Source organism: Dama dama, chromosome 12 (assembly GCF_033118175.1).
Source record: "Dama dama isolate Ldn47 chromosome 12, ASM3311817v1, whole genome shotgun sequence".
Taxonomy (NCBI): Eukaryota; Metazoa; Chordata; class Mammalia; order Artiodactyla; family Cervidae; genus Dama; species Dama dama.
In genome coordinates, this window is record NC_083692.1 from 50,691,688 (window position 1) to 50,704,872 (window position 13,185).

At 35.5% G+C, this 13,185-nt stretch overlaps 1 protein-coding gene across 1 annotated transcript in view; it reads right to left on the reverse strand.

Moving 5' to 3' along the window:
- The window catches only part of ADAM10 (ADAM metallopeptidase domain 10), a 136,850-nt gene that overhangs the window by 53,757 nt on the left and 69,908 nt on the right, over positions 1-13,185 (reverse strand). The window contains exon 5 of the mRNA XM_061157255.1: positions 1,060-1,160. Coding sequence (XP_061013238.1) covers positions 1,060-1,160 — 101 coding nt within the window. The remainder of the gene's footprint in view (positions 1-1,059; positions 1,161-13,185) is intronic.

Sequence of the window (13,185 nt, forward strand, 5' to 3'; positions counted from 1 at the left end):
TACTGGTACTGCTATCTCTCTGGCCTTGTATTCACTGTTCCTTCTCTTTCCATCTCTTCATGGTCAATCTAACTTTTGCTTATTCTTTTAGTTTCTGATTATTGTCCTCAAACACTTTCGAGGCTAGGTTAACTAGTCTTTTTGTGGGTAGAATACCACCCACAAGTATTAACTCTTAACTTAATTCTCAATTTCTTACTACCTTCAATTTTTCTGTGTCTCCAATTAAACCATAAACTTTCTGAGGATAAGCCTTCATCTTAAATATTCCCAGAAGCTGCCACAGATATTCCAGTATATGGGAGATCAATAGAAAATTGTTCAGTGAATATAAGAATAAAATCTCACTTAGACTTGAAAGACCCATTTGAAATGGTATAATCTTATGCCATTTTGCAGATTAAGAAACATACAAATTTGCATTTGTGACTCAAGAAATGTTAATCTACCCTACTACTTTTAGAAAGGATGTTCAAAATACATGATAAATGTTTTTACTATAAAAACAAAACTTTAAAAATTTTAAACTCATGTTTTAAATAACTACAAAACTATCACCTATAAATAAAATAAAAAAAGAATCAAAGGTCAATAGTCAACAGCAGAAAAACTTACAATTCAAATGTTAAAAGCACTGTGATTTTTATTAGGGTAACTAACCATCTGAGTTTGCTTAGACACATGATTTTCAATGGTAAAATGAAGATGTCCCAAGCAAACCTGGGGAAGTTGGTCACTCTAATTTTCATACTAAAGAAACACTGACATTTATACGAAACACATGTTCAGATTGAATACTTTTAATTTTATGATAAATCATGTTAAAGAGAATATTTTGGACATGTTATGATTTGGGGGTCAAGCAGACTGTATTCAAATCTCAGGATCGTATTTTTTTATTATAAGCAAGTTATTTGGCCTCTTTGAGAATTAAGAAATATAAGTATTTCCTGACAATAGTATAAATATTTTATAAATCCTAGAACATACATCTTAAATGCAGAACCACACACAACTTCACTTTCATTTCTTAAACACAAACTTGTATTAAAATCTTACCTGTGTTACTTCTTCTACACCAGTCATCTGGTACTTCCTCATCCTTTCAAACACTGAATGATCTGCACAACCCCCCTGTGGACCATATTTATGGGGATACTCTAAAACACAAAGAAGAAATGCTATTACTGTCACATGTTAAGATAGTACCAATTATCTTGTAAACAAAAATGTATGTGTCATAATTCATGAAAGCCATAAATGCTTATTGAGCACCAATGGGAAAGGCATTATGCTAGGTATTCTAATTTTAAAATATGACAAGTAAGGACTTCCCTGGTGGTCCACTGGTTAAGAATCCATGCTCCCAACGCAGGAGGTCCAGGTTCGATTCCTGGTCAGGGAATTAGAACCCACAACTAAGAGTTCACATGCTGCAACCAAAGATCCCACATGACACAACTAAAACCTGGCATAGCCAAATAAATAAATAAATTTCCTTTTTTAAAAAGTTTGGCAGGTTCCAAAGTTCTCCTTCAACATCACGGGTCTCTAGGTTTTTTTCATATGACTGATTTGTGAGTTCTAAAGAAGACCAATAATCGTTCTTTATTCTGGGTTTAAATTTCCAAATGTTGCCCACTTCAGACATATAGAGCATTTTAAGACTGCAATTTACTTCATTTTGTAATTTATAACTTTCCCTTCAAACACATTAAATTTCCTATTCTGTGAATATATAAAACTACTTCAATCTGAACTAGTTAGGCTAATATAATACTTATTTGTTTGAATTCCTTCAATGAATACCAACTAGCCTTAAAGGAAAGTAATCTAGAAACATGCTCCATGGCGTGGTAAAAACAGATTGAGTTTAAACTTCTTTAATGTATAATTCAAGTGAATGCTTTACAAAGCAATAACTATTTTATTATCATTTGTTTTCCTTTTCTAATTAAACAGTGATTAATTTTGCTTTAACTGAATTGTTTCTATTTACTGATAGCTGTTCAATTTAGTGTAGTCATTTAAAAGTTTATTTCACTCTCTCAGTTCACATACTTCTCCCTTGTTAAGGTTTGCCTTAGTTCATGAACATATTTTATAACTCTATCTAGTACCCATAATTAAGAGAACTGTCAAAATAAAATACCAAGACATGGGTGAGAGGGGAAGCACTAAAACATCTATAAGTAGCTATAGTTATAATATACAGAATTATAATTAAAAAACACTTTCCTAAGTAAATCTAGAACCTAAAGTGGACACTAGTGACCTATTCCATCGGAAATACTAATTAAATATTACAATATAAATCTAAACTGGCTGGTAGGAGGCAGAGGTTATGCCTACCCAACCTATCTACACTGATACAGTAGCTCTGATTTAAACTTTAGTTTTTACCAGAAGTCAAGACTGCAACAGTTGTAAAATTCCAACCAATAAATGTGGAAGAAATGACAGACTTAAAAATTTACCATTTTATAACTCCATTTGCATAAGTTGATATGGGCAAGGACCACCCCCTCCCAGGTGGCACTGGTGGTAAAGAATCTGGCTGCTAATACAGGAGATGAAGGAGACCTGGGTTTGACCTCTGGGTCAGGAAGATCCCCTGGAGGAGGGCATGGCAACCCACTCTGTATTCTTGCCCAGGAAGTGCCAGGGACAGAGGAGCCTGGCAGGCTACAGTCCATGGGGTTGCAAAGAGTTGGACACGACTGAGCAACTTGGCATTAAGGGGTACCAAAGCCATTAGGTCAAAATGTACCATACCAGGATATTCAAAGTTCCTGAAAGTATCACCCCATAGGTGGTGGTTTAATCATTAAGTTGTGTCTGACTCTTGTGACCCCATGAACTGTAGCCCGCCAGGCTCCTCCGTCCCTGGGATTTCCCAGACAAGAATACTGGAGTGGGTAGCCATTTCTTTTTCAAGGGGACCTTCCCAACCCAGGGATCGAACCTGTGTCTCCTGCACCGCAGACGAATCTGAATGGCTGGAAACAGACAAACTGAGAACGGCAAGGGTAAAATTGGCACCAACTAAAGCAGCCTAGATTCCTGAGTCACTTCTTGAAAAAAAGCTGACCGATGATGAATATTCACATTAAACTGTTACAGTAGTGAGAAATGGGGTTTCAGTGCCTTTTGTCGTTTAATTTGGGACTATCTGGTACTGCAGGCAGCATCACCTTATACACAGTAAAAAGTTTTGTTAAGGAGAATAGAAAAACTCATTCTATATCTGAGCTGCACTGGAATTTAGCAGTTTTCCTGTCACAGTCAATATCAAAATAATTTTGGCCCAGCATATCAGAAAATGTTTAGCAGTATTAGTATTTACCACTATTTCCTGCATATTTTCATCTCAAACTAGTTTTCATTTATCCCAAGATACAACTTTTGCCCCCCAAAAAATCAGTCATATGGTTAAGTCGAAGACTGATACCTACATAGACTCTACAACAGTCAGATTAAACATTTTGCATGTCTAGAGAAATAAGTGCTATTATCATTTTTCAAACAGTTTTTTAAGAGAATTTACTAAATCAAGATTTTCAGTTTCAGAAACCAAAAAGCTGTGGTTCATTAGGAATCTAGTTATAAGTCCCCCACAAAACAAATATGTCAAAACAACATTTTTTGTTTTCATATATAATCCAGTTTAACCAACACTTCAAAATAAAGTGAAATCAGTTGATATGCCTGATCTTATTCAAATTTAAGAAATGCCAAATATCATAACATAATCATGACAGATATTAGGATTTACCTTTCATTCAAAGCATACCATAAAAGGTATTTTGAATCTCCTCCTACACAGGCATAAAAGAGCTGCTACAAAGTACTTCTAGAAGAGAAAATTTCCTTGCCAACACATAAACAAATTATATGTGTATAGCATTTAACTAAACATCTTACAAAACTGAGGAATGGAACAAAAATATCCCTATCTTAAACAACTGCAACATCATTTTTAATGCAATGATAAGGGAAGTCAACAAACAATATATATGTCTGATTTATATATAGTCAGCATTCCCTATTATATAGTATCCCAATAAACTATATCTTCCAGATATTAATAATGTTGAATACTAAGCACATTGGCACTCTGTATCATCAACATACTGGTACTGATGCTAGGCATGTGACCATTAGGATTAAGGTAATCAAGTAACTACTGGGTATCTCATCTACTTGATAAAATACATAGTTGATTTATATATGCAAACATATACATATATATATACACATGAATGTATTTGTGACATCGTAAATACAGGTGATATTAGAGTCAATCTCTTCCCTACCACTCCTCCACATGATCAGAAGTCAGGCAAGTACTGGTATAATACCATACCATCAATAAGATAATATCAGCAGGAGTTGACAGGAAGCCAGTAGAACAACCATCCATATAGCAGGCTACTACTCCCCAGTAAAAAGGTAGCCTGGATTCAAAAGTAAGATTGCCCTGCCCCTATCTCATTCCTAATAGGCTGCATTTGGCTGGAATCAAGGGAGTCCTTAATGTTCCACAAAATCACTTCCTCTGGTCCATCATGACAGGGGTCAAGAGAATCATTCTGCAGCACTCTTCACCTCTATCAGCAGGATTCCAGCAAATACCAAGGGAAACCCTAGAACTCTTCCTGTTCATAGGAAGACATTCCCCTGACCCCCACTTCCTTAAACACTCACAACTATCTACCATTTTCTGCCTTGGGCCCATCAGCACTATTTTCATTGGGGTTCAGCTTTTATGGTCATGAGACTATACCACCAAATACTTCAATTTACTATAAGTTTTTGCAGCCTCCAAATCACTACTCCCCTCTATTATCTTATTTTTAGCTCCTAACTCACCATCACTCTCTCAGACACCACTCCATCATAATTCCTAGTGATTTCAACATTCAGGTTGATGACCCTTAAATACACTCATACTACCTTTTCTCCAATGGTCTTCTCCTAGCTCAGTTTCTCACTTACATGGTCATACTTTTGAACCTGTCAACACTAATTACTGAAACCCCTTCTTAATCTCAATTTCCTCATCCTACTTTCTTTCCACCACTCCTCTTTTCAGAACACTCCCCCTTAGACTCCAGCAATCCTTCAACATCTTGAAAACCCTCCAATCCACCAATGCTACTACCCTGTCCACCACTGGATATTCTCTTTCTCTTTATTCAGCTTAAATCCCAGAGTCAATTATTATTATAATTACTCCATTCATTTACCTTCAACCCCCTTGCCACCTCCACTTCCCAACTCTCAAACAAAACCTGTTAAAATGCAACTCTCTACTAAAAAAAAAAAAAAAAAAAAAAAAATTCAACTCTCTACCTGTACCCCTCCAGTTCAATGGAGCTGGAGAAGAAAATGCTAACTATAATTGTTCTCATTCAAAAATTATAATCTGTAACTTCAAGCAGTTCCTTTATGCCACCTGGCATTTCCAGAGACCCTTCTCAATCCTATTTCATTGTTTAACTTTACCGCATTAGTTGTTCAGTCCCTAAGCCATGTCTGACTCTCTGTGACAATGTGGACTGCAGCACGACAGGGTTCCCTGTCCTTCACGATCTCCCTGAGTTTGCTCAAACTCATGTGCATTCAGTCGGTGATGCCATCCAGCCATCTCATCCTCTGCCACCCCCTACTCCTCCTGCCCTCAGTCTTTCCCAGCATCAGGGCCTTTTCCAATGAGTTGGCTCCTACCACATTAGTACAGGAAATAAAACGGACCAAGCAAGCTGAGACTATGCAAAGTCATCTTAATAATCAGCGGAGGAAATTACAACTATTCCATGACCTTCAAAAATTTTTGTCAAAGTATTGAAACTCTATTATTTATAAATGTGTAGGGAAATAAAAAATAAGACTATTTATATTTAGTACACCACAATATAAAACATTACAAACATCAAGAGTTAGTATATTTAAAAGAACTAAAGTGTTTTATTTCTTTGTAAATTGTATTTTATATATCATGAAGTTTAAATATACATTCTTTTGGAAAGCCTGATATTCAGGATTAAAAAAAAAAATTCCAAAGTCACAAAACAGTATTATATATGCCTCAAAATCTGTCAACACAATACTCTCTCAATAGAAAAAACAAGAAACAAGTATAAAATGTTTCCCATATACTTTCAAAACTTCTAAAAGAGCCTATTTTCCCTGGTCACCACATAAACTATGAAAATGGGACAATGACATTTCCCTCTAAAATTACTGACAATATAATCCCCATTTCTAGAAAAAGCCTTTGTTCGACTAATGAATAAGCCCTCATTGAGATGCTAAATCATAGGATGCACTGTAGTTCCCCTGAAAAGGCCAAACAGCATATTCTTTCACAAAGAATGAGTCATTGGTGTAGAATATTCAGCCTATTTAAAACAAAGATCAGCTTTAAATCTAAGGCCTTTCTTCCAGTTCCTTTGCATGCCAACCTCTTGCTTTTGCTTTGTTGTAGGAGGCACAGATATAAATAATACATATATTGTGATACCACCTCAAGCAGGAAATAGCTCTAATTAACTCTCAATCATCCACTTCAGGAAGGGGAAATATTTACAGTTCAGATCATCTGCCCCAACAGAGTCACACATAAAACACCCACTTCTCACTAGATACTAACTACAGTAGACTTAACATCCTCACTACTCCTAGCAAGCCATCCCTCCCTCAATGTGACTGCCAGGTTAGGAATTTTACTGCAGAATCCTAAGCCTTAACTCTGAGATAATTCTAACAATCAAAACTTGGTATAATTTCTCTAGTAATGAAACAGTTTGGTGTCATTTCAAGGGGCTCCGAAGAGCTCTGGTACCATAGTCCTTTATGTCTCAGTGCAGAGAAGAATTCAGTGAGAGCAAAGTGATAGATAAGAAGTGATGTATTAGAATAGGACCCTTGTGAGGCTTACAAGCATGCAGGGAGAAATGCCACGTCTCGAGTACTTACTGGGCTAGTTTCATAATCAGGAAAAGTGGAAGGGGGTGGAAAACTTCTTTGTCTTTCTTGAGTAGACATCATGTTTCCATCATTAGTTTCTCCTCCAGGTTGGGCAGGGGAATTTTCTTATCCCTACATGGTCAAGCTAAGTCCACAAATTATTGTTTTTTATATGTACAAACAGCATGTCCTAGGGACCATTAACTTACTGAGCTCACTGGGCAATCAATATGTGGGTCTCATCCCACCACTATTTTATTGTTTTGGGACATGTCCCATGCTTCTGTTGCATGGTTTTGTTGCTAAGAAAGCTGGCTTGGTTTTGTCATTAAGCAAACCTGCTTTCTTAAGTAATCATTAAATTATAGGGATCTCTCATTTTTTTTCTACTTAAAATCCTCTAGGCAGGATTAACTATCTAGTCATCATTTGTCCCTTTACTCTGTCTGTATCAATAACACACTATGAATCACTAAATTTAATCAAATGACCCAACTTTTATGCTAGTCAATGAATTTAAAAGAGAGTGGCTCCATAGACAGTTACTGTACAAAAACTTGCTTTGCTAGTATCTGAAAGGTAGATAGGTGAGGTCCTTTCCCATGAAAATGCCATTTATTCCCAAAGTTGCCAAAAAACAGCAAGGGTTCACTGAAACAGTAAAAAGAAGAGGAGGTTTTTTCTTTCTTCTTCTTTTCAAGGAGAGATGGTGAATTTGAAGGAATGGAAGAATGGGTCAGGCAGCCCCCAAATATCCTTCCCCCTTCTAATTCCAGTGGACAGAGGTCCTTTTCTCCCTTTCCCCATCTCTCACAACCAGTCTCTGTTTGGGGAGGGTGGCGAGACCAGGAAAAGAAAGGTATAGTATGAATGTCCCTGGGAAGGAGAGTAAGCTAAAGAGGTCCCCTTTTCCACATGCTCTCACAACACTGATCTCCAAGGAAACAGAAACTTGGAGCTGGTCCAGGCAAGTCCCTTCCCACCTATAGTTTTTAAGATGGGCTGGTGTTGGGGGCCAGGGGAGTCATGGGTATCAGGTCAATAGGAAATGTGCTGCTCTATTATTCTGATCAGCAGACTCTAGAGGGCATTAGGACAGAAACTCTGCCTTGTTCATCACTGTATCCAAGATATCTAGAAGTGTCTTGTACAGATTAGACACTCAAACAATATTAACTATTAAGCTATCATTAAACCTGTAAATCTTAAAACTGAAACGGAATGAAAACTTGTATCATACTGATTTAAAGTGACTGTTAACTCCATTTATTTGATTTAGCACTATAAACCTATACACAGAAAACAGGTGACTCCAGGCCAAAGAGACTAGTTCCTTTTCTGAAGTTCCTGAGCTGCAGCAGCTAAATGTAAATATGGTCCTAGCCAGAATAATATTTATCTTTCTCCTATTATCACAGATTCTTATCTCCAGCAGTCAAAAGTCTACCCCTATCTTCAAAGTTCAAGTTAAATGCCACCTCCACTGGGAATCTTCCTACATATTCCTATGGGTCCCCCAGGGCATACTAGTGCTTTGATGATAACATTTCTGATACAAAATTTATCACATAGTGACGCTCAATTATTGACTAAGAATATTCCTGAAGGTTTAAAAAGAAGTCTGAATGGTTCCTCAATATTCCCAAGTCAATAAACATTTGCTAAATTTAATTTTTCAGTCGGCAGCTGATTTCCACACCTCTTTTCAAAGGTCATCAACTAACTAAAGATCTGTAAATTGTTGGCTCCAACAACATCCTTTTAACCTTCATTCCACCTGCAATAACTAGGCACTGTCTCTCATTATGTTCTAAATCTCTAACTACTTTACAGATTGACTATAAAATAGGGCACATTCAAAATTAGGGCCATACTGTATGCACATAAATTTCCTAATTAAATGTCAATGTTATTCCTAATTTTACTAATTTATTTACAAAACTAATAATGGGAAGGAAAAACTATTATTTACCAAACATAAGCAATACAAGAATAAATGACACAATATATACGATCAAAGAGCTTACAGTCTAGCTGGGATATCAGATATGTAAACAAGAATTCCATTTAATTATCTACTTGCTAAATATTAAGTCTCTCTGCAATCATCCACAGTTTATTAAATAATGGTTGAATTTACTCATCCAGCCAACAGCAATTTTCCTTCCATGCCTCTTCTCAAAGGTCATCATATGACCAATGATCTGTAAATACTGAACTCAAAACATACAGAGGACTCACCAATATACCAATCGAAGTAAAAAGAGGATACCCAGAACTAAGGGGCCAGAAAAGGTTTCCAGGACATTATACTTGGATTATATTTTGAAGGATGAGTGTGGGTTTGGCGAAGAGAGAATTTATACGTAAGTAACATAAGATGAGCATTCGTTCTGCTCTCTTGTTTCCACAAGGCTAGTCTTAAATTTCCAAAATGCCCCCTCTTTAGAGCTAAGTTAAGAAGACAGTTTTAAGGAGTATATAACATATAATTGCACTTACATAAAATTCTAGATAATGCCAAATTCACCTACAGATTGGTGCTTGAGGAAAGAGAGGTGGGAAGAAAAGGAGGACTACACTGAGGAGAAGGAAGCAACTGGGGGCAATGAATATTTATACTATTCTTGATTATGGTGACAGTTTCACAGATAAATACATATGTTTAAAATTACCAAACTGTATACTTTACATATTAACAGTTTATGTCAATTTTTCCTCAATAAAATTGTTTAAAGAAAGATGAGACAACCAAAGACAATGTATAAGCTTCAACTGCATCCTATATATACATTTTTTTAATGTCACTTTTGTGGAGCAATTAGAGAAACAGGCCTGCAAACTACATTAACACATTATTACATCAATGTTAAGTTTCTAGGTAGAAAAGTATAAATCTGTATGACTTTCTTAGAGCATCACCTGGTAATATACAACATGCTGAGGGGGAAAATTATGCACAAAAATGTGTACTGCAGTAATAAAAAAAAGAGTAAACAATCTAAATGTCCATTTAGTTGATGAGTTGATAAATAATATATTCATCAATGAAACGATGAAATACTATGCAGGCATTAAAAAGGTAGGGCTAGCCTCATGTTCAAAAAAGATAGGGCTATATTTATTGGAATAGAAACAAATATAAGGTATTTATATTTGACACACTTCATCTTCTAATTAAGTCACAAGGAAAAATGTCTATTTTATATAGTCATTTCATAATCAGAAAAGCTAAGAATGTTTCCAGCTTTGGAGAAAAAGTAGTTTGGAATTATCAAATTTTAGAAGAAATAAGGAATGTTAACAATGTGACACCTTCACTTTATAATACGAAGAAAATGAGACCCAGAAAAAGAAAGTTCCTTACTTGCCTAAGGTCACAAAGCTATTCTAAAACATCATCCTGATTTCCCCTCAAACTACCTTCTCATACACATGCCATGCCTCAGTTCTCTGACATGTTACCTCCCATGCTTTTTCCCTAACCTGTCTCTCACTAACTTATGTGATTTTAAGTAAATGAATTAAACTCAAAAACAGTTTTAACTGTTGATCTACAAGGTCATCTTTAAATCTATGATTCTGTAAGGGAGCAAAATTTGACACCTGAAAATGTCTTTCATTGGTATTTTTTAGCTTTCATTTTTATTTTCGTAAGTTACGAAAGTATGATAACATATTTATAGGAGACTTGGAAAATACAAAACAAGGTTATATAGAGTTTCAGTAAATATTACAATTATTTTTTAAGTGGATAAACCAAGATCTTTATTTGGAATTTCAATACCAAACTCTCAAAAATTAAAAGAATGAATATAGAGAAGTAGAAGTATCCTTCTACTTTTTAGTAAACCTGAAAAGTTCTGTGAACCAATTGAATGTAATTAAGATTTATACAAATTTCACACAACAGTAGGATACAAATTCTATTTAAGTTCCCATTAATTTTAAACTAGGAGACACTGGAACATACAGAGGGACATAAAACAAGGTGCAAAAATTTCAGGGTCTAAAGGTATTGAAATCATAGTCTTTCTCTTATCACTGTGGAATTACATTATAAATCAGTATCAAAAGATATTTGAAAATAACCCACATATTTTCAAGTGCGTGTGACATTTACGAAGAAAGTGCTTCAACTGGGCCATCAAAAACCTCAATAAAGTTAGACTGAAAAAAACACAGAGGGTGACTACAGAGATGAAAACATTTAAATGAGAAATTAGTATCAAAATGAGAAATTAATATTCAAGATACTTTAAACAAAATCCCATGTATCTGAAAATTAAATTTCTACTATTAAATGATGGGTGTATTTAAGAAGCCATAACAAGAAAAATTAGAAAATACCTGCTATAGAATAAAAATGAAAAGAGAATTTACCAGAATCTGTTGCATGCAGCTGAAGCTGATCAATGCAATTAAATACCATGCAGAGTCTTGAAGAAAATATGAAAACAAATAATGGACACTGGTGTAAAATTTTGTGAAATTTGAAGAAAATCTGTACTTAGTTATTAACACTGTATCACTTGTTAATTTCCTGTTCATTTGTTTTACAACATACTACAAAATGTCTTTCTTTGGCATACAGATTATTTTAGGCCAATTATTTTTAAGAAAGAGGAAGGTAGAAAGAAAAAAAATCTTTCTTTCTACCTCCCCTTTAACTGCCTGAAAGAATTTAGATAAAGGGTCAGGTCTAGGAAGAGCACTATCAACACAGAGATCTACAAAAAATATGGAGTAGGTGTGGCAGGAAGAACTCAGCAGGGCCTGGAGATCAAAGCCCTCTCTGTGTCCCATTGTCCCTGCGTGGCACAGCAAACACCTGTTTACCCAACATTTGCTCTCCCATCTTCCTGTAAGTTTTTTGCTCCCCTTTTAAATACCAAACCCTTAGCCTCTTCACCTATGAAATGCCATATAAACTTCAATTGCCTAAGTTGTTCTGGGGTCTCATTTTCCTGATGGAGACCTTGTACGTACATAATTAAATGCGATCTTCTTCTTCTTTTAAAATTCTTAGATCAGCTAGAAGAACAAAAATGGAACACAGGGAAAGTTTTTTCCTTCCCCAACAAAATCCAAGACTCTACAGTTGGTGAAAGCAGGAAAATCCAAATCAATGAATTCCTAGTCTATTTGAATATAAACATAAGATACAAGATTGCTTACCAAGATATCTAATCTCCAAATTTATAAACCATGAACAGAAGTTTTACATGTTTATAATAAATATGATACCACAATGTAAAGCTGTTCTTTACAGGGCTCAAGTCTCAGACCTATGTCTTTAGACACACTTACAAGGTCACTAAACATAAACATCAAGCACTGAATTGTGCTAGAAGAGATGTGAAATATAAACATATACACACTTTTAATGCTACTTCTATTAGTTTTTCTATAAATCATCACTCATAAAAGTTGAACCTGAAATGTCAACTTACCCTATTTTCCAGTAGCAAACATAGCCATACTTCTGCAAAATCAATGATACCAAAAATAAAGCCTTAGCTTTCTCCTAATATTTTTAATCCTCACAATAACTGTCTTTACTGTCATTAAGTCCTTTGACTTTAGCCCCTTTAAACAAGTCTCTCCTAACTTACAATGTACAATGTAACTAATAATGTACTGGAGGGAAGTCAGGATACATGGATCCTTGCCATGAAAATATCTTGCCCAAGCTGTTTAAAAAGACTCTTTAGGCTTCAGTTTCGGACTTCCAAGGTGACACAGTGGTAAAGAATCCACCTGCCAATGCAGGAGATGCAAGAGATGTGGGTTTGATCCCTGGGCTGGGAAGATCCCCTGGAGAAGGAAATGGCAACCTACTCCAATATTCTTGCCTGGAAAATTTCATGGACAGAGGAGCCTGGTGGGCTACAGTCCATAGGGTCACAAAGAGTTAGACACAACTGAGCATGCACCTACACACACACAGACTTCAGTTTCCATGATCTTAAAACTTAAGAGTTTAGAAGTAATTCTAGTGCCTTTTGTACCAGTACTAAAATTACAGAATTCCATTAAATTCAGAACTATCAATACATCAATCTTCGGTCTATTCCAAAAAACTCTTTTTCACAAACAGCTTGCCGATGAGGTATGAAGAAGAAACAATGCCCCCCAAAAGAAAATCCTTATTTTTTAAACACACATGGTTATGAAGTCTTAATTTAAAACTTTCTTTCTTCTTACTATCAA